Genomic DNA, 22,444 nt, shown 5'->3' on the forward strand with positions numbered 1-22,444 from the left:
CCCCTCTGCAATAAACTGATTTTCACCAAGCCTTTCTATTAGAAATTATTAGCTGCTTTCAAGAGAACATTATCAACAGCCAGAAGATGCTTTTTTATTAGCTTTAAAAAAACCCATAAATCCAACTTCTTAAACCTCTTATTGCTCTCCTAGTATTATGTGATGCCTGTATATGTGTACACATACACACACACATATATACACATACACACGAGTATTTGGAAGAGCAATAGTCAGTGTGACCTAAAAGTTAATTTTGGATCTTCACACAGAACGGAACAAAAAAAGTCACTTAAAATTTTCCTCTATTTATAGATCTACCTCCCTCTTTGCTGGCAGGTAGAAGGGAGTAAGACTGAACTGCTATACTAGGTACTGCAAAATACAGACTAAAATGTCACAGTTCGAGGAACTATAATGGTTAACATAATTTAAAAAAATACTATGTATAATACATATTTTGTACTAGTGACCTATGTTAGGCCAGAAAAGGAGTCTCAGTAAATGAAAGGAAAATCCTAAAAGACCATGTTAAAATCATAGAATTATTTTCCCTTTCTATATCTAGAGCTAAAGACAAAATATAATAACGAGGTGAACTGCTATACCTAATCTCTGCAAAAAACAACTACATACATTGCTGTATCTGCAAAACACCAAAAAAATACAAAGTGGAGCTTCTCTAGCATAACTTAGGAAGAAGTTCCTATCTCCAAGTTCAAGAGAACACTCATTTCCTTGCAATTTAAATTCTACCCTGGTTTAAAATATTAGCTCTTAAAAAAAAATCCTAAAATGGCAAAATCCCAACTGATAATGAGTAGATAAATAATGTTTTGTATGTGCATATCCCAATCTGAGAAGCTTGTAAGAGAAACAGGTTGCATGAAGAAATTATCCTTCAGTGATATTAAAAGTAATGCATTTTCTGTATAACATGAACTGAGAACTAAAAGAACAAGCACTTTTAAACTGGTATGCTAAATACCTTGTCTTCCAGAACAGGTTCCTTGGACAGTTTCCATTCCATACCCAAGGTTCAACACAATACAGCTGCTCTCTGTGTAATCTCCCATCCTCTATTCATATTGTTCAACAGTTTTCTCATTGATCTGCCTTCTGTTTTTCCTCAACTCCCCCATTTTATCAAGTGCACGTATTGGCTTTCCAATATTGGTTTGATCTGCAAAAGTATTAACACTTTGTATTCCATTACCAAATTAAAACGTTTATCAGAGGACACAGGCAGATCTTTCTACACAACCTTCCAGTTTAAGTGGGTAAGTAACACTTCCTGGTACAGTCTCTTCAACAATTTCTGTTCACTCTCTATCAAGTTATTTTAAGTTATACAGCTTTAACTTCATGGGGTATTCTCACAGCTGTCTCCAAAAGCCTTACAAAAGCTGAGACAAAATAAATTAGACTTAAAGCTTCTGGCAAATTGTCACTGATCCTTGCTTATACACTTTTTGTCTTTCAGTTGACTTACAAGTACTGAAAGGAACTTCTCTTGCTTTTATTCAGAAACTGAACTCATCAGCCAGGTACCATTAAAATATGGACAGGCTCCTTCCCCACCATAGAAGTAAAAAAACCCCTCACATCATCATCCATTCACCCACCAGACATAAATTAACATTTATCTGTAATGATACTACTTAATTACTAGGACAAAAGAACAGATTTATTACTAGTGTATTTTTTGTCCTATTCAGCCTTTAATACCCACCCCTTCAAGTTTATTCTCAGCTTTATATTTGATCATACAGCCAAATACTTTTGTCTTCACTTTACAAATTTTTAAAAATTGATTATATTTTATTGTGCTATATTATTTTCTATAATTAGCAGAATAGTTAGGCCAAGGTTTCACTCAGACTGATAAATCTCAGATTAGTCCTTTGTAAAAGGGGAAACAGAAACAAGAAAAAAATATTAATATGCAAGTGTTGACACAAGAAATAACATATGGATAGCATTAGAAACCTGTGAGGTAAATATTGCATAAATCACTAGAAGGTAGGGGCAGAAGTTTAGTAGATAACATGTACTTTAAAAGCAGTAATCAACAGATTGCTGGAAAAATGTGTGAATGTTAAGCATCTCGGAAGCCTACTACAATACATCTTGATAATAAATTTTTAAGTCATGAAATATAAAAAAAAAAAATATACAGGAAGTTTTGGCTAAACAAAATATTACTATCAAAATAAGCAGATTTTACATTAAAATAATTATAAATACATATTTTAGTGAGAATTTTTTCTTCTACCAAACAACTGACTTTCTAGAAGCTGAGCACAATGTGGTGTCCTATTTGGCTTTGACCTGACAGTCAAATATTTAATTTTCCAAGTGAAGGAACGTAAAAATATTGAGAAAGTTTCACTGAGTAAAGTAAATTATTTAAAAAATCAGCTATTTGAGCATAAAAACATACATATAAAGTGTATCGGGTTTTAGACAGTAGGCAATAATTTCTCACGACACTATAGAGAAAATAAGTCTTCTTCAGAAGTACTTAAAATATGTCAAAAACCCCCTCACATATGGCCTCTAAGATAAAAGAGAACTAATAGGATCCATAAATCAGTGGTCAACATATAAAGTCTTATCATAGAAATATTGTAAACAAAATATAACCAGGATCCAAATTATCTTTGGTATAACAGACTCCCAGGGAATCTCTGATGACACAGTTTATATCCAATTTAAGAGGGAAAAGAAACTGTTCAAACATTGTGCATTTAAACTGTCACATAACAATCCAGTTTATGTATATAATCACAGTTCAGAATGGTTCTTTTAATAAAATGCTTCTGGCCTATAATATCAAATCTTAATCATTCTGGCCAAAGATCCACTTCTGGAAAGGGTCTGAGGGATTACAGGATGCCAAGCTCGGATGCTCTCCATTTCCTGTAAGGCACATATGTAGTGCTTCATTGTACAGGGTTTGATCCTAAAGTGAGGAAAAAAAGGAGGGAAAAAAAGTGAACAAGCAATGAGCATGGTATTTCCCCCCACAGTTCTTCCCCCAAGCTGGGCGTTAAAGAGTAAGCTCATACAGGTGGTGCAGAGGGGGCTAAAAAATACGTAAGTTCCGATTTGCTTTGTTAGGAAAATTTTGTTAAATATTTTCAAAATACAAAACATCTGAACTGACTTCCAGGTGGATGTCTAGAGAAACACACTAAAGGATATCGACTGGTTTTTTACATGATATTCCTACTAGTGACATCAAGTTTTGATCCGTAACTGAAAAGCTGAAATTATCTCAATGTTCCTGCCAAAACTTACTATTTTTGGCTTCAGAGTTTTTGTTTTGTTGGCATTTTTGCTTTTATTGGAAATCCGGAATTAACAAAGTTCACAAATAAAAGTGCCATTTCACTGCACAGGGTATGTACCTTCTGGTGCAGCCACTGCTCCTCTCCAACAGCGAAGGTTTTCTGGCCTTTGTAGGTGCACTCGCGAAGCTGCACAGGCCCCTTGGAAGCATGCAGACAAAGCTCCTTCTGAATGTTATGGCGGATTTCATGGTGTGCAGAATATTCAAAGTACTATTTAAATAATTGTTTTTAAATTTTGGTAAACAAACAAAAAGAAAAGTATTAAACTAAATTAAGCCTTTCAAATTCCCATACACAAAGTAATACATTTCATATTCAAAAATTAAAGACTACAGAATAATTCCTCTGATTTTTCACACACTTCAAAAGTGTTTACAAAACTGAAAGCAGTTTTTAGTAGTATGCAATACTAATTTATATTTGTATGTAAAAATTGGAAATAATATTTGTATGTATAAATTGGAAATAACATTTGCTGCATGTGCACTATGGTGCAAAATCTTACTCCCACACAGACCATATATAATTCAAGAAGACAAACTGAAGAGATAGTTTAAGTTAACTTAAATTTTGGCATTTCTTAACTTTAAAAACCTGTATTCAATTCTGTTGCTAGATTTGTTTTTTCTCATAGCAACCAAAAAAAAGTTGTCACATGAAACAATACTGATTTCTGTACTGCTGCTTTTGCTGCTTGATCTAAACAATAAAAATGAACAACAGGATGCTGTTATATCCTCTTGTGAGGTAACCATTAGAAAAGTAATTATAAGCATGTATTTTGTGTGCTCATTTTACCATGATTTCCTGACAGCAGAGCACTTCTAAGGCTCAGCTGTAATTCTGATCCTAACAGGGATTTACTTCTATAAATTACAGATACAGCTGTTCTTTTACCCCTCCAGCCCTAACCTAACATCCTGGTCTCTTCATTTTCTCCCACATTAACCAGCAAAGTCCCTAACATTACATCTCACTGCTACTGTTTCTTGCCTCTGGATGTCAGCCACCTTCATCATATCTTTCCTTTGAATATTAAGGCCAGGCTCAGTTACCCTCCTTGGCCTTCCACTTTCCAGTGGTCAGCAATCACCTCCTTGCTACCTTGGAAACAATGGGAACAGCACTGAGGAACAACAGGCATCTCACTCTTAAGACTCTATGACCAACATTAGTCCTCAAAACAGATGTTGAAGGAGTGACCTGCTTAGTCATTTAGCTCTCAAACATAGTAATTTACTCTTAATCTGGTAATCTGACTTAATCTGTCCTGATTTAATTTTGGAACTTCAAAATCTCTGCAAACCCTGAAAATAATGACTTGAAAACTATGTTTAGAACTTTATTCATTTTGGCTATTGGGATGGGCATGTTTCCAGCCTCCAATATTCAGCAAAGGAAGAATAATATACAATTGATGTATAACTCTGAAAACTAGGTTCTCTTTTCTAGTCCCATTTCAAATATATGGACAAAGGTGACAGCATGGGAAATATCAGCCTACACTGCTGAAAGTCTGGTAAAGAATAGAGGACAACTGAAAACAAAGCATTGTAATGAGAAGGGTTAAGTAAGCAAATATGCATCTTTTAAGCATTAGCAGAAAAATAAATTCTCTGAAAGCTGGCATTTAAAGTGACTGTTACTTTGCAGCAGGAGGGAAAACAAAAAACACTTGAAAGAACAGAGTCTTAGTATAGCCCAAGAAAACTTAGAGAACAATAGAAGCATACAGCAGATCTCTTAATACAATGTCTTTCTACAGTGTTCCCAAATTAATGAATTAATAATGAAAACGTGAAAAGGCTAATAGTATTAATCCACACTTGAATAAAACCCCAAATTCAATCCTGTAAGAAGCTAGTATAATAGGGTAGTTCTTAATCTAGACAGCATGCCATGTCTCACAAAAAATGATTAAGAAATTATCATCTGACTAGGATTATATGTCTCAATTTTCACAGTGCCATCAGTGGATGTCTTTTAAGATTGAAAAAAAATTTATTTACACCCTCCCCCCCAATAAGATAACAATTATATTCTAATAAAAACTTTTAGACCTTTGCTGACCTTTAGTAATTAAGGATTACTTTTTAAGGCAACAGAGCAGTGTGAATTTCTGGGCCGGGAAGGAGATGTTCCTTTTGTTAGTATTACAGTAATGACGGAATGATTCAGTATCTGACATCTATTGCAAGTCATATTGTAGAAGGAACAGAGCACCATGGCTGCCTCCAAGAGCTATGGACCAAAGAGAGCTCTTCTTGAACAAATAGAAACATATTATTCACTTGCATTAGCCAGTACAGGATAGGCCACTTTGACCTCATACTGTGAGGCTGCAAGCGTGATAGGGAAGGTGGCTCAGGCCTGGACATTTGGTCTCCCATTGGCCGGATTCCAAACAACATCTTCCTTGAGAGTGCGAGTCCTGGTGACAGAGAAAGAAGCAACAGGAGGAAGCATAAGGAAAGGAAGAATTAAGGAGACAACACTTAAAAGACAGGAGTAAGGGTGGCATGAAAAGGTTTTGCACAGAAACAAAAGGGAAAGTGAAGCAGTGCAAGTGTGTTTGAAATCTGAATTTGTATACTGAAGTTAAAACATTAGAAACAGGACATGACATGAAGAGTGGTAATAATTTTTCTGTAAATATATATATAGGAATTAACTGTTAAAATAAAGGAAACAAGAGATAAGGAGAGAGAAATTGCATATTAAAAATTAGTCAATTTCTCTAAAATGAATTGAAAGCTTTTATACAGTAAAGCTACATTAGGAGAGAGAATTAAAATCAGGTATCAAATATTTTACCTGGTTTCCTCCAAGTCCGTGACAAGAATACATGATCAATGGTTTGCCACCATGGTTATTTTCACCAACATCCAGACACATGCGGTTACCTATATTTTTTAACTAAAGAAAGGGGGTTATCAGGATAAAAAAAGCTTAGTGGAATGACAGAAACTAACTGTCTCAGTCATAGATAAGTCACCTTTAGTTTGACAACAATTACAGCTGTTCGTTCATTTTTACTTTCTGCTATGCTCATATCTAAAAATCCTGTTTTCTCTGTTAATATTTTCTAACTAAAAGCCTAGAAACTACAGTCACACATGGAGTTACGAGCATGCTCTGTACAATGTTACTGTTATTCAAATCGCAATTTGAACATATACACAAAATAGTTCAAACAGGAGGAAGGGAAAGTTTTATTTGTAAATACATGCTAAAAATTCATGTTCACCTCAAGCTAAGAACTATTTTTTTTGCTTTGTTTGTTTTAGCAATGCAATGTCTAAAGTTATTTGGCAGGGAAAATGACTTCTGATATAAATGAAAAATAAAAATGACATAACTATTGACAAAGCTATATAAGGTATGCAGAAGAGATTCTTTGTCCAGAGTAGTGACAGAAGACCCTAGAGCAGTTAAGACAGCCAAAGTCTAAAACCTATGGCTAAGGTAATACAAGAGATTAGCCAACATCCTGGACTATGAAGAATATACAAAGTAATTAAAATTAAACTTACATATCCAGAAAACAAAGGATTCAGGTCGGGCACATATGCTTCTGGATAAACATTACTGAGGTACCAGGTAAAATTTTTACACTGCAGGCGCTGCCTTAAATCAAGTCTTTTTGATATGTCTCCAAATGTTTTCTGATAGAGGAAAGGAGGTAAAGAAGGATGGAAGATAAATATATTAACATTCATTTTGCATATGTAAACTATGATATTCTCTGTAGCACTAGACAAGGTTTAAGCTTCTTTTGTTGATTTTTTTTCTTGTTAATGCTATACTACTACAGTTACTGCTGTCTTTCAATGTCATAACACTACTGACATCCATCCTGCAGCATTTCAAAGCATTTGCAAGAAAAATACATTGTAAGATAGAAAGCATGGAAGTATCTTTAGTCCCAAGAAAGTTTTAACACAGTGCCATGAAGTGGGAAAGTACAAATAAGACCATACTGATGACAGCCATAAAGCCAATTGATCTCATTAAAATTGTATGCTGAAATAACAAACTGGATTAATTAAATAATTAGCATACTATCCAGTACCATGTAGAATCTCCCAAACAAAATTTAGTTGTTTAGCTGCTGAACATGCCTAGGAAATGTAATGCTTTCAGTGATACAACAGTCACAAAAATTTATCACATCAAAGGGGAAAAATAGCTTCTAAAAGAAAAATCTAGATTCTAGCTGGGCAGAAAACTTACAAAATAAATACGCCAACACCCAACCTCAAGCCAAATATTTATTTACTTGAAGATAACTGACTTTTAAGCAGATAGAGACAGGATGGTTATCCATCATCATGTAAGTTTTAGTCTGCTGCTAAAGAAAATCAAAACCTGTTTTTTCAGTAAGACTACTAAGCAACTCAAAACTAACAAGATATTTTTCTCACTCCAGAGAGTAAGTTAGTTTACATTGTCTACACTCAGTAGTTTCATGTCCTTCTGGTAGTTCCTGTACCTGCACAATGTAAACAACCCAGAAGAATGTATGAAAAAAAAATCAGCAAAAAAACCTCATCATACAAAATCAACATTCATCACCCAAACACTTTAGTTTTTTTCATGTTTGTTGGGGTTGCAGCATTGAACAAACTGAACAGTCTTTTCAATAAAATATCTAGAATCCTTACATACTTTGTCAATAAATAACTTTTGCTCACCAAAACTTTCACCGCAGCAAGTGTGATTTCTAATACCACCACCACCACCTACTTGTTTCACAATTTTTGCTGCCTCTGTGTTTCTTCGGTAAAATATTTCTTTATATTCATCCATCCACACTTCTGCAAGGCGAACTTGATTACGTGTGATCACCTGAGTACCTTTTGGGAAAGTATGGGGACTCTTGCTGCGAAAGACATGGCCAACAACAGAGCAAGGCATGATCTCCAACTGTCCACCACATTGCCATACCTAATAATAACATTTAGTGTGTAAGTACACTGCAATTAGAATTCAGGGGGTGGAAAAAGAATCAGTAATACTTTTGTTTGCCAGAACACATCAAACCACTAGCAAGGGTTTTTTGTATTTTACGTATTTGAGGCATATTATTAGTGAATTTCCTAATCAGATAAACCTTGGAAACAGACATTTCAGATATAACCCTAAAAACATTTAAAAAAAATAAATTAAAAGCAGTTTAGTGAGCATGTTTGTATTTTATTTCATAGGTAATTAGTAATTCAATTTTCCTTGTCTGTCCTAGCTGGCTGATAAAGCAGAGGAGTCAATATCTAATACTAATTTATTCTCAAATCCCCTGTACACTGTCAGCATAGAGACAATTACTTATTAGGGAGCTAAACTTACTCTGAAAGACATTTCTATATTTTCACCTCCCCATATTTCCATTTCTTCATCATAGCTTCCAATGTGTTCAAAGTAGGCTTTTGATATTGAAAAGAGACCTCCAGCAAAAGTAGGTGTTCTGCAAAACCAAAATTTTACTGAGAAAGACAGTGGGATTTTTTAAACATAGATGCAAAATCATGGTGCAACTGTTCTAAGAATTTTCCATGCACTTGTTAGTATTTCACTACAGTGATGCATATTCCTGGCATAGATAATACTTCTAGCACTTAAATATGTTCACACAGTCTCCTTTGACAGCTTATTGCCATTTATTAAGAACTTGTTCAGACTAACGACTGCTGGCATAAAAGAAAGCTTCAGGAAAACCAACAAACTTTCTCTGTATGAAGGGTATTGAGCAAAAGTACAACTCCTATAGACCAGTAACCTTCCTGTGGACAAAGCAGGTACAATTATCATCAAATGCACTACCATATCAGCCTAGTATTTGGGTGCTCTGACCCTTTTTGTTATTCTTTCAAATAAAGTGAATGACATTGTACTGTCTCTGAAAATAATTGTGTATAATCCTCTGTAGGATTCCCTCTTATATATATACATACATATTCCCACTTCTTTCCTTAAATGCTAAACCACCAGATTCTCCTCTGCCCCTTCCCCCTAGGAATATAGGCCATTGCCACTGTATGGAAAAGTAATGCAGAGCAATTACTGTCTTGAGGGATATTTTTATGGATGCTTTAAAATGTGGTTCTTAAAGAAAGTATTACAAAAAGCATCTAAGAGGCCAAGATGTCTGATTATACCCATCTGAAGAACTAATTTATTTACAAACTGCTGTTCATAAGAAAAACTCCATTAAAACAGAAGGATTTAAATAGTATTCAAATTACATTTACCTAATTGGATAGGTTTCATCCTTTCTTCTTTTATTCTCATGTTTAGGAAGAGACTCCCATCCAAATGACAAACTCCAATCAAAATTTCCTCTGTTATGGCTATGCACATAAGGAGATGGTTTACTGAATTCAAATGTATTGAGATCGATAGAAGCAATGTCAGGGCTTACAACAGCAACAGGATTCTCAGCTATTCTTGCCAATAATGGCTCTAACCAGCCATAAAAGCATTCACCTGTGAAGAAAATGGGAACATTGAATTTTTGCCTGGCTATAAAGTAGTACACAGAGTATGTTTTAACATGTCCAGCAAGCCAATATGGACTATTTTTAAATAGCATTGCTAATTATACTTTCAATAATATGAAATAGCAATAGGAAAGATGATATATTGCTAACATTTGTAATCCATAAAAAATCTACAACATTAAATGAAAGACAACAGCATTATAAACCAGACCTGGCAAAGTTACAGGTTACACTTACAATGAGCATCAAGGAAGGTAAGGGTCTCTCCTGTTGCCACTGAAGCTCCCAACAACCGTGCAGTGATCAGACCTTTTCTCTCCTTCTGACGGACTACTTTAACTATTTGAAACTGTTTCACATATTCATCTAGTTTATCATGCAGGTATTCTAGAAAGAGGAATCAGTGTCAGGATATTCAGTATATGCACATGCCACCATCCAAAATATTACACTAGTAAGCGAACAAGATAGACAACTCACACTAACCCCAGAAATTATCTCAAATGATCATCAAAGCCATAAAAATTCCTATCTGCTGGAGGTTATTTTTAGGGACTGAGTATTTTGTGGGTAGCTGTGTAGGAAGAGGTGACCAGCAGAGAAGAAGGAGATAGAACATAAAAATAATTCTGAAGATGAAAGGACATGCTAGTACATCTCTGCTGCAGTGTTAACCATTTGAATACCAATTCCATTTTTGTAGCAAATGGATCTCATACTTACATTATCTACAGAACATGCAAATTGTTTCCTTAATGATGGCACATTTACAGTTTTCAAAGGCTACAGTATTTATAGCAGCACAGCACACAACAGAAGCCATATAACAAATTATTTCAATGTCTAGATTTTGAGAAAGAAACCCACATGTCTCATGAAACATCCCACATCATCTTATTTTGCCCATCCTTAGTATTAAACTGGACTACTGAACATACTTCACATCCAAGTGTTTCAATATACTCAAAACAGACTTATAAAAAAGTGTAAATACATTAATAAAAGTATATAAAAACACATTAATCTAAAGCTAAGCATACAAAGTTTTTGAACCTGCATTTGTGTTTATACTAAGTATATATAATTATTTTTGAGACTCAGCTTGACTGTTGAAGATTATTTTGTCTTTAATAATTTTACTTTCTAATAAAGACACTCCCTTCATACTAATGAAATTAATTTGCATCAAGACAACCACTATGATAAAATGCAAATTTCTACAAGTCTGGGCCAATTTATACTTGGAAACTTTGTTCTACAAACTGCAATTGGTTTGAAACACAAATTACAAAGTTACTTGTCATGCAAGCAGTTAAGCAGGTAAATCAGCATCAGAATTGGAAAAAACAGAAATGGGGTTTAAAAACATTTTAGGGCACAGGAATTTCATATTTGACTACCTTATGGAAAAATAAGGTGAGGGAGAGTTATTTTATATTTAAAAAGAAAAGAAAGCAACTAAACCACTTAGAATGCTGTTATACATGTCAATAGTTGTAAAGAGACATCCTCTTAGCTGATTAATCTGCAATCCTAACATCTTCAATTAAAAAAAACAAAAAGAGAACTGAAAGCAGAAAGACTTCTTACCATCTACACTGGCGTCGTCCACCAAAATAATCTCCTTCAGCAGTATGGCAGGAGATGTATACATCACACTGTGGACAGTTCTGAGCAGAGTTGACCACGCTTCATTATGGAAAACGATGATAATGCTTGTGGTTGGTAATGGCGGGCAACGCTTAAATTTTTGTTCAATACATCTGCAAATTAGAAAGTGTCAGGGGTTACAAAACAGATAATTTTTTTACTCAAACTTTTCTTTCTAGTACAAAACTTTTTAACTATGGACATTAAATAGTTTTGCTTCTCTGCCTTCTATCCTAGCTTTGGAGTGCAAAGGTAGGTACTTCAACTGGAGCAGCTGTGCAGAATAGTTTTTAAAATATTACGACTGAGAACTGAACAACTTAGCTTTGTTTCTGTCTCACACACATTTCAGTACATTTCATATAATACCAAGGCCTTCTTAATAAAATGTTATTTTCTTGAAAGCAGCAGGTACTGACTGAGCTAACTCAAAAGTCACCATTACTGCTGAAACCTAAGAATACAAAGAAGAATATTTATTAGAAAAATTCAGAGTTTGCAAGGGAAAAATATAACCTAATTCAAATTTCAAAGCTTTGTAGAAATGCTATGTAAGCCTTAGGGCAACCATGTCCCATTCAAGGGATACAATTTTAAACCCAGTTTTTCAAGACTGACATATCCTAAATATAACTTTAGATCCAATGGCAATTCAAGATGACAATGCTGTATTTGTAAGTTCACACTTATTGTTTATTGCCTGTCAGCTTTAGGGGCTGGAGGACACCCCAGGGTAATAACCACAATCATTGCCTCACAAAATAAACAAGCAAAACCTCTCCAGTTATGCTCCAGGAGAGGTTATGGTGAGCTGCACCACGTGTACCAGCAGCAGCTCAGAAGTTTAGCCACTTCTGGCACAGATGGCTGACAACAGTCCATCTGACAGTGAGACTGCTCAGTCTAAATCCTACAGTCTACATTTAAAAAATTCTTCAATACTACAAGATTGCTTCTGAGATCCTCCATTACCTTGTTCAACAGTTTACAATTCCTAATTTATTAAATTATGCTGGTGATTTTATTAACACTGAATGCTAAGAAAATAGGAGTGGTGTTTTAATTGGAAAAATGTTGAAGCCACATTTTTAGTTTTAGTCTTCTAAGTAAAACTAAGCAGGCTTCCTGAAAGTTACTTGGAAATTTTAGCCTTACAGGCAAAAGCAGAACACCTTATTTAAATATGGTTACTTTGAATTCAAAACCATGAAAGAAGTGAGCTTTTCTAAACATTCTTGGCTTTGGCACTGTGGATCATTATGTACAGCCAATCATTATGTATAGCTAGGAGACTTTCCTAAACTATCAGCTACTGCTGAACGAAAATCACTTTGCAGTCTGAATTTCTGAGAAGTTTTTCAACTGTCAGGACATACACATTTCAACTTACTCAGGAGGTCGAGTGTCTGGTCCAAGATCTCGGTGTAAAGAAATCCTATCACTTGCAAATGCATTAAAACAGTGTTTCTCTTCTCCAACCTGTTTTTCTTTCTGTTCTTCTGAATTTAAGTTGATGGTTTTAAATGCTTTACCAGAAGCTCCAGGAGCATTAGGATCTTGAAGTGGCCGATCTAGAAAGGGTTTCAGTTCCACTGGAGTATAGTGCCCTGGCAAACAGTGTCTCTCTCCAGGAATCTTAGTTTGCCTAATGGGTGCTTTTATCTGCATTTTTGGCTTTGCACCTTTGATATTGTTCATAGCATTTAACACAAGACCTAATACATGACTTTTCTTTCCAACAACTGGCTCAATCCCTGCTTCATCCTTAAAATCTTGAACACCCACTTCTCTTTGTAATAAAAATAAAAATACCAGAAAGACAAACACGATAATGCTAAATTTCCAAAGTTTCCAGTGAAAAAATGTCTTAAATAGTTTAGGTGTCTTTTTCAAGGCCATTCTAGTTTTAAAAATTTTCACACAACAAATGTTTCTGTGAGTGTTGTTCTTCAAATTTGTCACAGCATTTCTTGAAATTTTAACACCTGCAAATTAAAACAAATAGTATTCATTTAGACATCTAGTATATTCAACTATGTAAAGCCATAAGAAATTAATGGGAAGGAATTAATTCAGAGCTTGCAAAAGTCAAATGTTATGCATACTACAGCACTTTAAGATACATCAAACCTATCAATAAGATACCCAAAATGCCCTCTGCTTTTTGTTTTGGGTTTTATTTGTTCAATACACTTCATATAGAAGAATCAGAAATCAGGCATACCATCAAGAATAAAACATTATTTCTGCACAGTGCCACTACTTCAAGTTTATTTTCTTCCAAGTAGTTTGTTTAAAATTAGAATAAAGTCTTACAGAAGCAGGACATTTTAGTTCAATGATGGGACAGATGAAAAACAGGTGGCATCAATACATTAGTTCAAGCTGCCTGTCAGAAAGAGCCATGTGGAAAGTAAACTAAAAGATAAGAAAGTCTTTTCAATCAACTCATTTCAAAATTTTTAAGTTTCTGCCACTATTTTTTTCACAGACAAGTAATAATTCACTTGCTTTCAAAGATGAAACTATGAAAGACATTTGAGGACTCCCAAAATCTAAGTGATTTGAATTAAATTCCCTCTGCCAAACAGGCAGTTTACAAGAAGGGGATACATTCTGTCACCAGCCTGAATAGCTGGAACAGCTATTCAGGGAATAGCTTCATTTTTGTCTAAATGGCATGTATGTGAATCATGAAGAGAAATAAACAGCATCTAGCTAAAAGCCACAGTTCCCACTTGCTAACTACTGACCACAAAACTGCAAAAAACTACTTTTCTATTTATTCCTCTGAAATACAAGTAGATCTTAATTGGAGTAATATATACCCAGGAAGAGATACAAACTCCCCACCCTTTGCCTGCTTTTCTTCAAGAATCTACAGGAGAAACTAAGCATCTGGGTTTCTTCAGATTATACTGTTTTTCAAAGCTCATGTCAGCTTAATAAACCCATACATTCAAACTACAGTGTTTTTACCATAGAGTTATTGTTAAAAGAACACAGAGGGGAAGCATATTAGATCATACTAAAAGGTACCAAAAACATGCTTCTCAACTCACAAAATTTAAAAAAAAACAAACCAAACAAACCAGCCCACTTCTGCATCACATACTATTTTCCTATCTTTCCTTCCTGCTGAAACATTTGAACTACAATACTGATACCTTTATAGTGAAAGACTACAAATAAAAACTTTCCTCCCAATAAAAGGATTGTACCAAATTACCAATCTGCCAGACTGAAAAATGTCTTATTTTCTCACAATGTCTGGTGGGTTGATCTTGACTGGCTGCCAGACACCAACCCAGTGTCTTTCTTGCTTTCTATCCTCAGCATGACAGTGGGGACAAAATAAGAAGGAAAATCACATGGGTTGAGCTAAGGACAGCGTGATCACTTACCAGTTACTGTCACTGGGAAAACAGACCTATAATGATGAATTTGAATTTATTGCAAACTCAAAATAGAGTAGGATGGTGAAAAACAAAGGGTCAAACTACCTCCCCTGGCTCAGCTTCACTCCTTCCCAATTCTCTCTCCATTCTGCCTAATGGAGCAGAAGGAATGAATAATAAGGGCGGTGGTTAGCTTGTAAGACTTTATCCCTAGCACTCCTTTCTCTGCACACTTTTGCCCTGCTCTAGCATGGCTTCCCTCCATGCAGTACCATACTTCAGAATAAACTGCTCCACCATAAACCAGCCACAGGTCACAGTTCCTGCCAGGATCTTGCTCCTGCATGAGCTCTCTGTAGGCTGCAGCTTTCTTCAGGGTATATCCACCTGCTCTGGCCTGGGGCCCTGCATAGGCTGCAGTGTGGACACCTCCTCTAGGGTGGCCCTTCATGGGCTGCAGAGAAATTCTTACTCATTGCAGTCTTCTCCATGAGCTGCAGAGCGAATATCTATCTGCTCCAGTGCCTGGAATATCTACTTTCCTTCACTGACCCTGGGTTCTGCAGTTTCACATTTTTCCCACTCTTCTTTCTCACAGCTGCTGTGCAGTATTTTTTACCCTTTCTTAAATACCTCATCACAGAGGCACCACCTGCTACACTGGGTGGCTCAGCTTTGGCCAACAGTGGGTCTATTTTACAGCTGGCTGGAACCAGCTGTGCTCAGCCCTGGATGAGACTGGAGGTGGGGGGCAGCCCCACGTCTCTTATCACAGAGGCCACCCATGCAGTCACCCTCACCTCCTAACCTTGCCATGAAAATGCAATACACGTTGTAAAACACCAACTATATGTACAGATTAGCAGAGGCTACAGCCTCTGCAGGTTGCTAACCAGGAATGCCTTCCTAACACCACCAAAAAGAAAATCACATTACTGTTTCACAGTGCACCATGTGCAAGCACGTAAGATACTAATAAATCTTAGAGCTTAGAAATCAATAAGCAATAGAAACAGATCTTCCTCAAATGGGAAAAAAAATCTTTATACCTTTATCTACCTGTAAGTATATTTGAAATACATGATGTCTTAAGAGACATTAGAAACAAGAGACATGTGGAGCATGTTGCCACAACACACATATGAAATGTGTCTGTCCCTAGAAAAGAACCTTCCCTGGAGTTAGGTGTGCTGTGGAAGACAGCAACACAACTTAAACCTTTTGGAGTGGATTAGTAAACTCTACTAGCATGCCATGCACAGAAACAAGTGAAAGTGATGTTTCTTTAAGAAAGAATCAAGTGACAGCCTTGGAATAGTATGTGCAGCAAACACCAGGTGGACAGAGGCTTGACTGCCACAAGCATAGAGCAAAACCTTTTGATATAGACAAATGCTGAGTGTAGCTTTGTTGAAAAAATATCTGATAGGGATATTTCTTACAATAAGAGAAAAGTTCTTTGTCACACAAAAGAGTAGCATTTTCCAGAACAGAAGCTGCATTGTCCAAAGAACTTTTGCTATGAAAGCTGTATCTTACTTAGGGTTTTTACCAGGATAATTTTGTAGTCAGAAATACAATCTTTATTCCCCACAAATGCCTCTCACATTTTCATGGCACAGTAATGTGTCAGCAAACACAAACCAAGCTACTATTCAATCCTCCAGGACACGCTGAAGAAATATGTGGCATGATTAAACTCCCTGGGGTGACTGTTTAGCAAAGCGTTTAATCTTCTATTCATTAGTGTTATTTTCACTAATAATAGTCTAGATTCTTACAGCACTTTGAAATAACAAGCCCTAAACATCTGATGTTGGATTTTTATTTTTTTTTAGGAAGAAAATAACCAGAAATCTAAAATGTACTATTAAAGTCTTCTAAAAGTTCCAAAAAGTAGCTGCCACACTACTTCAAACCACATCTCATGGGCAGCGTGAGAATTCAATGCAGTCTATGTTACATTATGCCACCCACTGGTTCTGATGTCAGACTGTCTGCAAAACCTCTTACAAGAAAGCCTTGCTAACGTAGCCAACAAGTAGAAAATTCTGATTTTTTTTGTTAGCTTGATCTGAACAACACCGTAGAGAACAGTCTTTTATAAAAAAGTGAAAGTATCCTTAACTCAAATCAGCAGAAATTCTTTCCAATCATGCGACGCAAAATTCATTGGGGTTTTAGTATCAACAATATACTTGACCTCAGTTCTTTTAAGAAAACCTTTTAAAATCTACTTTTCTTCTATCCTAATGTTAAACACGTTTCAAATGTTTCCTGACAATATTGCTTAAAGAACATAAAAACCTAAAAGATTAAGTAAAAATACTAAAACGAAAACATAACAAAAATCCTAAAAAATGGGAAAAATAAGGAAAAAATGGTTCAGAATTATTCTAATCAGAACTATTTAACTATATAACTTGGCTTCAACTTAATCTAATTCTTCTATAATTCCAGAAGCAGAGTCTCAAAAATTTTGTCTATTTCCCTTGTTATCAAAGCATACAATCCCTTCCTCAAACCTTGAAGTCTCCTTAATCAGAAGGTGGGTGTGCAAATAAAAACACAGAGCAAATACTTGAGAAAAAATCCAAACAAACCTGACACTGATGATCAACTTCTCATGGTTGCAAATTAGCAAAACTCTGAAAAAGATATTTCAGGATATTCTAACTGTAAGGAGTGCTACTTCCACTACTGGTATTTCTGAATCTAAAATTCTAGACAGGGATTTTTGTTTTCTTTGAATGATTATTAGTTACTCAAATAATCAGGGTGGTAAATGATATTTTCATTTTCTACCACCATGGAAACTGATGCTTTTTTCTACTGGAAAATAAATGAAAAAATAAATCACTGAACAAAACTGTTTGCATTTCCTAGAAGTTCATCCTAGAGGAACATCCATTCACATAAGCAACTTTGGTGACAGACTAAGAAACATCCAATTCAGAGTGAACCCTTCATAAAGGTCTAGCTTTATATGGAATATGAAGATTCTTCATAGGATCAAAACCATTCAAAAGCACTTCAGAAATTTGGGATAATTAAACAAGTTGCTTAAGTTTTGCAAACTATGCTACTGTTTACTGTTTAAGAACATTAGCTCTTGATTTAAATAAAGGAACAAATGATAAAATGAAATGTACAGAAGTTGAAAACTAAAATCATGAAAATGAGAAACAGAATCAGCTGTTTAGTTTCTATCTCCACTCTTGCTTATCTGTTTCAGTCAGAGTTCCTATTGAATGCACTCCTAAATAGGGTACACATACCTAAAAGAAATAGAAATTCACAAACCCCAGGTGCTATTCCTCCGGGTACATTCTTTGAAGCTCAGCCAGTGGAAATGTGGTTCAAGTCCTGAAAAAAAGTTGTTAGAGGAATACTGAATGAGTTCGGTTCCTGAGCCTTCATTTTAGAAACATTAGGAGCACACGTTCTTCTAGTGAATACAGGATGTAACCTGCCTCACTGATTATTACAGAGAAATGAGAAGCTGTACCTTCTGGAGGAGCATACTGAAGAAGCTGAAGAAGTTCTGAGCAACAGCAGCATGGAACAGCTTGACGAAACTAACTTGGTCAAGTATTTCCTTCAGCAGTTTCATTTAGATCAAAAAAATAAATGAGGGGAAACCCCAAACAAACCATCACCAAACCTCCTCCTATGTGTTCTAATGGAAGTGCTTCAAACTCAAACTTTCACACACTCTTAGCACTACCACCATTTGTCTACAGCCAAGCATGTGATAGGCAGAGATAGACAGTTCCCTTTGACAATTGACAGCACAGTAAAAATATAGTAACCATATATTAGAAAAATATTTATGACTTATTTCTACAGACCTGGGACATGTAACTAACATGCACTTATCTCAAATTTAAATTTCACTCAGCTCTGTATTTCTTCCTTGCTCAGATTGTTGTGGGCCTCCTTTAAAATTATTTTAGACTGTCCCTAAAAACGCCACAATGAAATGTGAGCATGATAGCAGCTGTAAAGTGCTGTTTTAACTTAAAAGGATTAGTGTCTCATTTTCATTTAAGCACCAGAAGATAATGTCTGGACCATAATCAGAGGACTTTTGTTTGTTTTCCTGATTGTAGGAACATTTCTAAGATAACAAAAACATCCAAGTATCAAGTGCAGGTCTTGAAATCACAGTCTTCTAACTGGCCTTAAACTTTTATTTAAGTGATAAGCTTAAAGCAAAGAAAGTCTCCTCATGGGAGATTTACTGAGTTAGTGACTGCTAAACTAATCTTTGTTCGAAGCTCCCATAGGTATCTTCACTTTCCTCCTCTCCCCACTTCAAATGTTCCAGGTACATTTCACTGCTGAACAATGTTAGTGCAGTGTAGTCACTTGATGATAGAATTTAATTGCTAAATCACTGTCAGTGGTTTTGTGATATGATTCTCTGTTTGTTAGCAGAACTATTTCCTATGGCACATGATCTCTGTGAGTCATAGGGAAAAGGACAGACAGCAAGTGAATAAATCCATGCTTTGCATGACTGAAAAAATCAAGCACTTTATAGTTCAGAAACTTGTGGCACTTTCAGATCTTGTAGAAGACAGACACAACAATGAGCAGATTAGGATGAGAAACTCGTAAGTGCTGGCAGGCAACTGATGAGCATTTCATATCATGAACATGATTCTCCACATTGATTCCAAACGAGGGAAAACCTTGGACTAGGTAACAGCTCTTGGAACAGGAGATCCAGGGAGCAAACTTGGGCAAAGCAAAAAAAATTATCTCAAAGCAGCACAGTGTCACAGGGAGGGCAATTATATCTTGTTCCTATTTTGACAGGGCTCAAGATATCTGGGCTGCTTCTGGATTTACCCCACCCCAAAAAAGGGACAAGTTAAGTGGCAATAGCAGTTATGAGGAGGAGGAGAACTGGTCTTCTACTCCTTCCCACAGTGCAACAAAAATAGCAGTTCAGGCTCTCTGTACCTAACTTAATTTTTACTTTGCTCTGTTATTGAGAAGCCTCGAGATGACAGTAGCAGATGCCAAACTGACCAGGCCATTGAGCAAATCTGGCTAAAAAAGGAAACCAAACCCTGTGAGTTGGCTGCTCTGTCTCAGGCTCTAAGTCTGGTAGGTCAGCAGCATACCACTGCCTTCAGTCAAGACTGAATTGATCAATATAACTTATAATATTTTAAACAAAGGAGTCTTTCTTTACAGAAGACTAACATGTACAACACTACTGAGATGCATACATGCTTGTATTGCCACTAAGATATTTTATTCAACCAACAAAATTTTTTATTAATAAATTCTTCTTTGTAAAAGAGTATTTTACACTTAGTTAAAAGAACTTTAAAATTCCATGACACTAAGGCTATTAAATTTAAAGTACACGTCTTCCGTCAGTCTCCAGACCTAAGCAAACATTGTCTAAGTATTGTCACCTGCTGTGCAGAAGACTAACAAGCTGCCGGAGGGGAAAGACAATGCGGTAACTCTTTAAAACCCCTTTGAGTAGGACGAAATACACCAGAGCTAGCTGGCACTGTACACAATTGGTATCACCCGAATCAATGCGGTACTGTGGGCAAACCCTTGGGCGGGATCCGTACGTGGCAGAGACACCTCCCTCGGTCAATACCTTCGGTTTGGACAGTGCATGCGGCCGGCACTTCCCGGAGCCCTGCGTCCGCACAGACGGTAGCCTGGGCTCCTCGCGTGCTCCACGTTCCCCCGGAGCGGAGCTCGCAGAGCTGCGTTGTCCCGGCCCCGGGAAGGCCCCTGGGGCCGGCGGCCTCGGCGGGAGCTGAGGGGACCGCGCGCGAAGCGTGCGCGCCAAGGGGCGGCTGAGGGGGACCCCCAGGGCAGCCGCGGCCCCGCGCGCCCCCAGGCCCGCTCCCTCACCTCGCGGCTCCCGCCCGCCAGCCGAGCCCCGCCGGGCGCGCCCGCACGGCTGTGGCGAGCGGAGGAGAAGCGGCACCGTTCGCTGCGCCGCCGCCGGACGCCGCCCCGCCGCCGGCCACGGCCCTCGGAGAGGCTGAGGAGCGGAGCCGCGCGGTGCCTCCCGAGGCTCCCCCACTCACCTCGTCCCGCGTGAGGACCGCGAAGGCGCTGCCGAGAGAGCGGCACCGGAGCCCCGGGAGGCCGGAGCCGGGCGGGCTCTGCGGCTTCCGCCCCGCGCCCGCCAGGTGCGCGCGGCCGGCCCCGCGCCTGCGCCCGCGCCCCGCCCTCACCTGGCGCCCAGGTGCGCGAGGCGGCGGCAGCGGGGGCGCGCCCGGGGAGCGGCCGCGCCCTGCCCGCTCCCGCTCCCGCTCCCGCTCCCGCTCCGGACACGGGGCTCCGGCTCCGCGACAGAGCGCGCAGCCAGCGCCCCACGGCCCAGCTAGGGCTTGCTTCAGCCACCCAAGAGGTTGTGCAAGATGGAGTTGTCCAAGCACTTGCAGTGCTGGGAAACAGAGCACAAAATCCCTCTGAGATCACAGACTGGGAAAAGGGGTATCACACTGAGCTCTCTCTCTTCACAATGTAGCTTGCCAGAGAGATTAGGCGCAAAACCACTTTTCTACAAAAGCATGGTTTAATGTGGGGGACAAAAAACCCGAAGTAATATTTGCACTCTCATAACAGAGTTTAGAGTCTCCCCTTTTTCCTACTGTCAAATAATAGCAGCACAAATCACCGTGTCACCCCAGCACTTCAAAACTTCATTCTCTGAACTGCTGAACCGCAGTATCTAAAGGTGCTCAGCAAGTAGAAGGGGAGTGGGCAGCAGTTGTACTGATTTGCGTCACAGCACTGCCAAAAATGGTGATGCCAGTTCTTTTAGAAATTAATATTGCCCAGGAGCACTTAAAGATTTAGACCAGAATCATAGGTTCATAGGTTCTGTTATTTCTAGGATGTCCTTATGATTTTGATAGCTGATGCCTAAACTGTGCTAAGCACAGCACATTACCTGAGACAGGCATAGCCGATGTTCAACTTTTGTAGCACAAAATTCAAGGAAGGCAACTTTCTAGAGTGAACTTTCAAAAATCTGCTGTTTCCTAAAATAAAGTCTGCATTTGCAGCCATACTGACTCCTTAAAAAACTCAAGAAAAATCCAAACACCGAACCCCAACCAAACATCAAGGACAAAGAAAACCCCACTTCAGAACAAGACTTAGACCATTCACATAGCTTCTCTTTTAGCAAGCACCATGTCACATAATTAGCCACAACTTTTAGCAGAGACAAAAGTATGAGATTTTTGTAGCAATGGTCCAATTCTCAACATTTTATGGCAGGTCAATATTGCAAAAACCAAAGAGTCCTAATTTCATTGCAAGATGAAGCAAGAGGTAAAATCACAGAGTAAATGAAGCTAGATAGCAAAATCACTGTTAGGATCTTTGAAAAGTAGCATAGTCATAAGCTGATGGATACTTGCTAGTGAAAGATTTCTTTAAGTTATTTTCCTATTTTTCCCCTGTTCAGCACTGTATATAGAACACATTAATGAGTTACCAACTTCTGAAGAGCCAGAATCCACTGCCACTGAGATGTCCCTGA

The 22,444-nt window shown here is 37.6% G+C and overlaps 1 protein-coding gene across 3 annotated transcripts; it reads right to left on the reverse strand.

Moving 5' to 3' along the window:
• Nucleotides 1–1,488: 1,488 nt before the first annotated feature.
• Nucleotides 1,489–21,116, reverse strand: GALNT3 (polypeptide N-acetylgalactosaminyltransferase 3). 3 transcript variants are annotated; one of them, XM_058839795.1, is made up of 12 exons: nt 20,976–21,116; nt 18,180–18,267; nt 12,894–13,488; nt 11,444–11,616; nt 10,091–10,240; nt 9,605–9,839; nt 8,703–8,820; nt 8,103–8,303; nt 6,890–7,021; nt 6,171–6,272; nt 3,414–3,566; nt 1,489–2,965 (listed from the first exon to the last, which is right to left on the reverse strand). In XM_058839795.1, the coding sequence occupies exons 3-12, from the start codon at nt 13,400–13,402 to the stop codon at nt 2,843–2,845; spliced, it is 1,896 nt and encodes a 631-aa protein (XP_058695778.1). In that variant the 5' UTR covers nt 13,403–13,488; nt 18,180–18,267; nt 20,976–21,116; the 3' UTR covers nt 1,489–2,842. The 3 variants fall into 3 exon arrangements, with proteins under 3 accessions (XP_058695778.1, XP_058695779.1, XP_058695780.1); XM_058839796.1 differs by lacking the exon at nt 18,180–18,267; XM_058839797.1 differs by lacking the exon at nt 8,103–8,303.
• Nucleotides 21,117–22,444: the final 1,328 nt, after the last annotated feature.

This window comes from Poecile atricapillus, chromosome 5 (genome assembly GCF_030490865.1).
Source record: "Poecile atricapillus isolate bPoeAtr1 chromosome 5, bPoeAtr1.hap1, whole genome shotgun sequence".
Taxonomy (NCBI): domain Eukaryota; kingdom Metazoa; phylum Chordata; class Aves; order Passeriformes; family Paridae; genus Poecile; species Poecile atricapillus.

What these genes read in the sequence shown, in the direction of transcription:
- GALNT3 (XM_058839796.1), bottom strand. Translation starts at nt 13,402, where the DNA reads ATGGCCTTGAAAAAGACACCTAAACTATTTAAGACATTTTTTCACTGG. An exon ending in ATATAGAAATGTCTTTCAGA is followed by an intron (nt 8,304 to 8,702) that starts GTAAGTTTAGCT and finishes TGTTATTATTAG; the next exon opens with GTATGGCAATGTGGTGGACA. An exon ending in ACGGACTTGGAGGAAACCAG is followed by an intron (nt 3,567 to 6,170) that starts GTAAAATATTTG and finishes TTATTTAAATAG; the next exon opens with TACTTTGAATATTCTGCACA.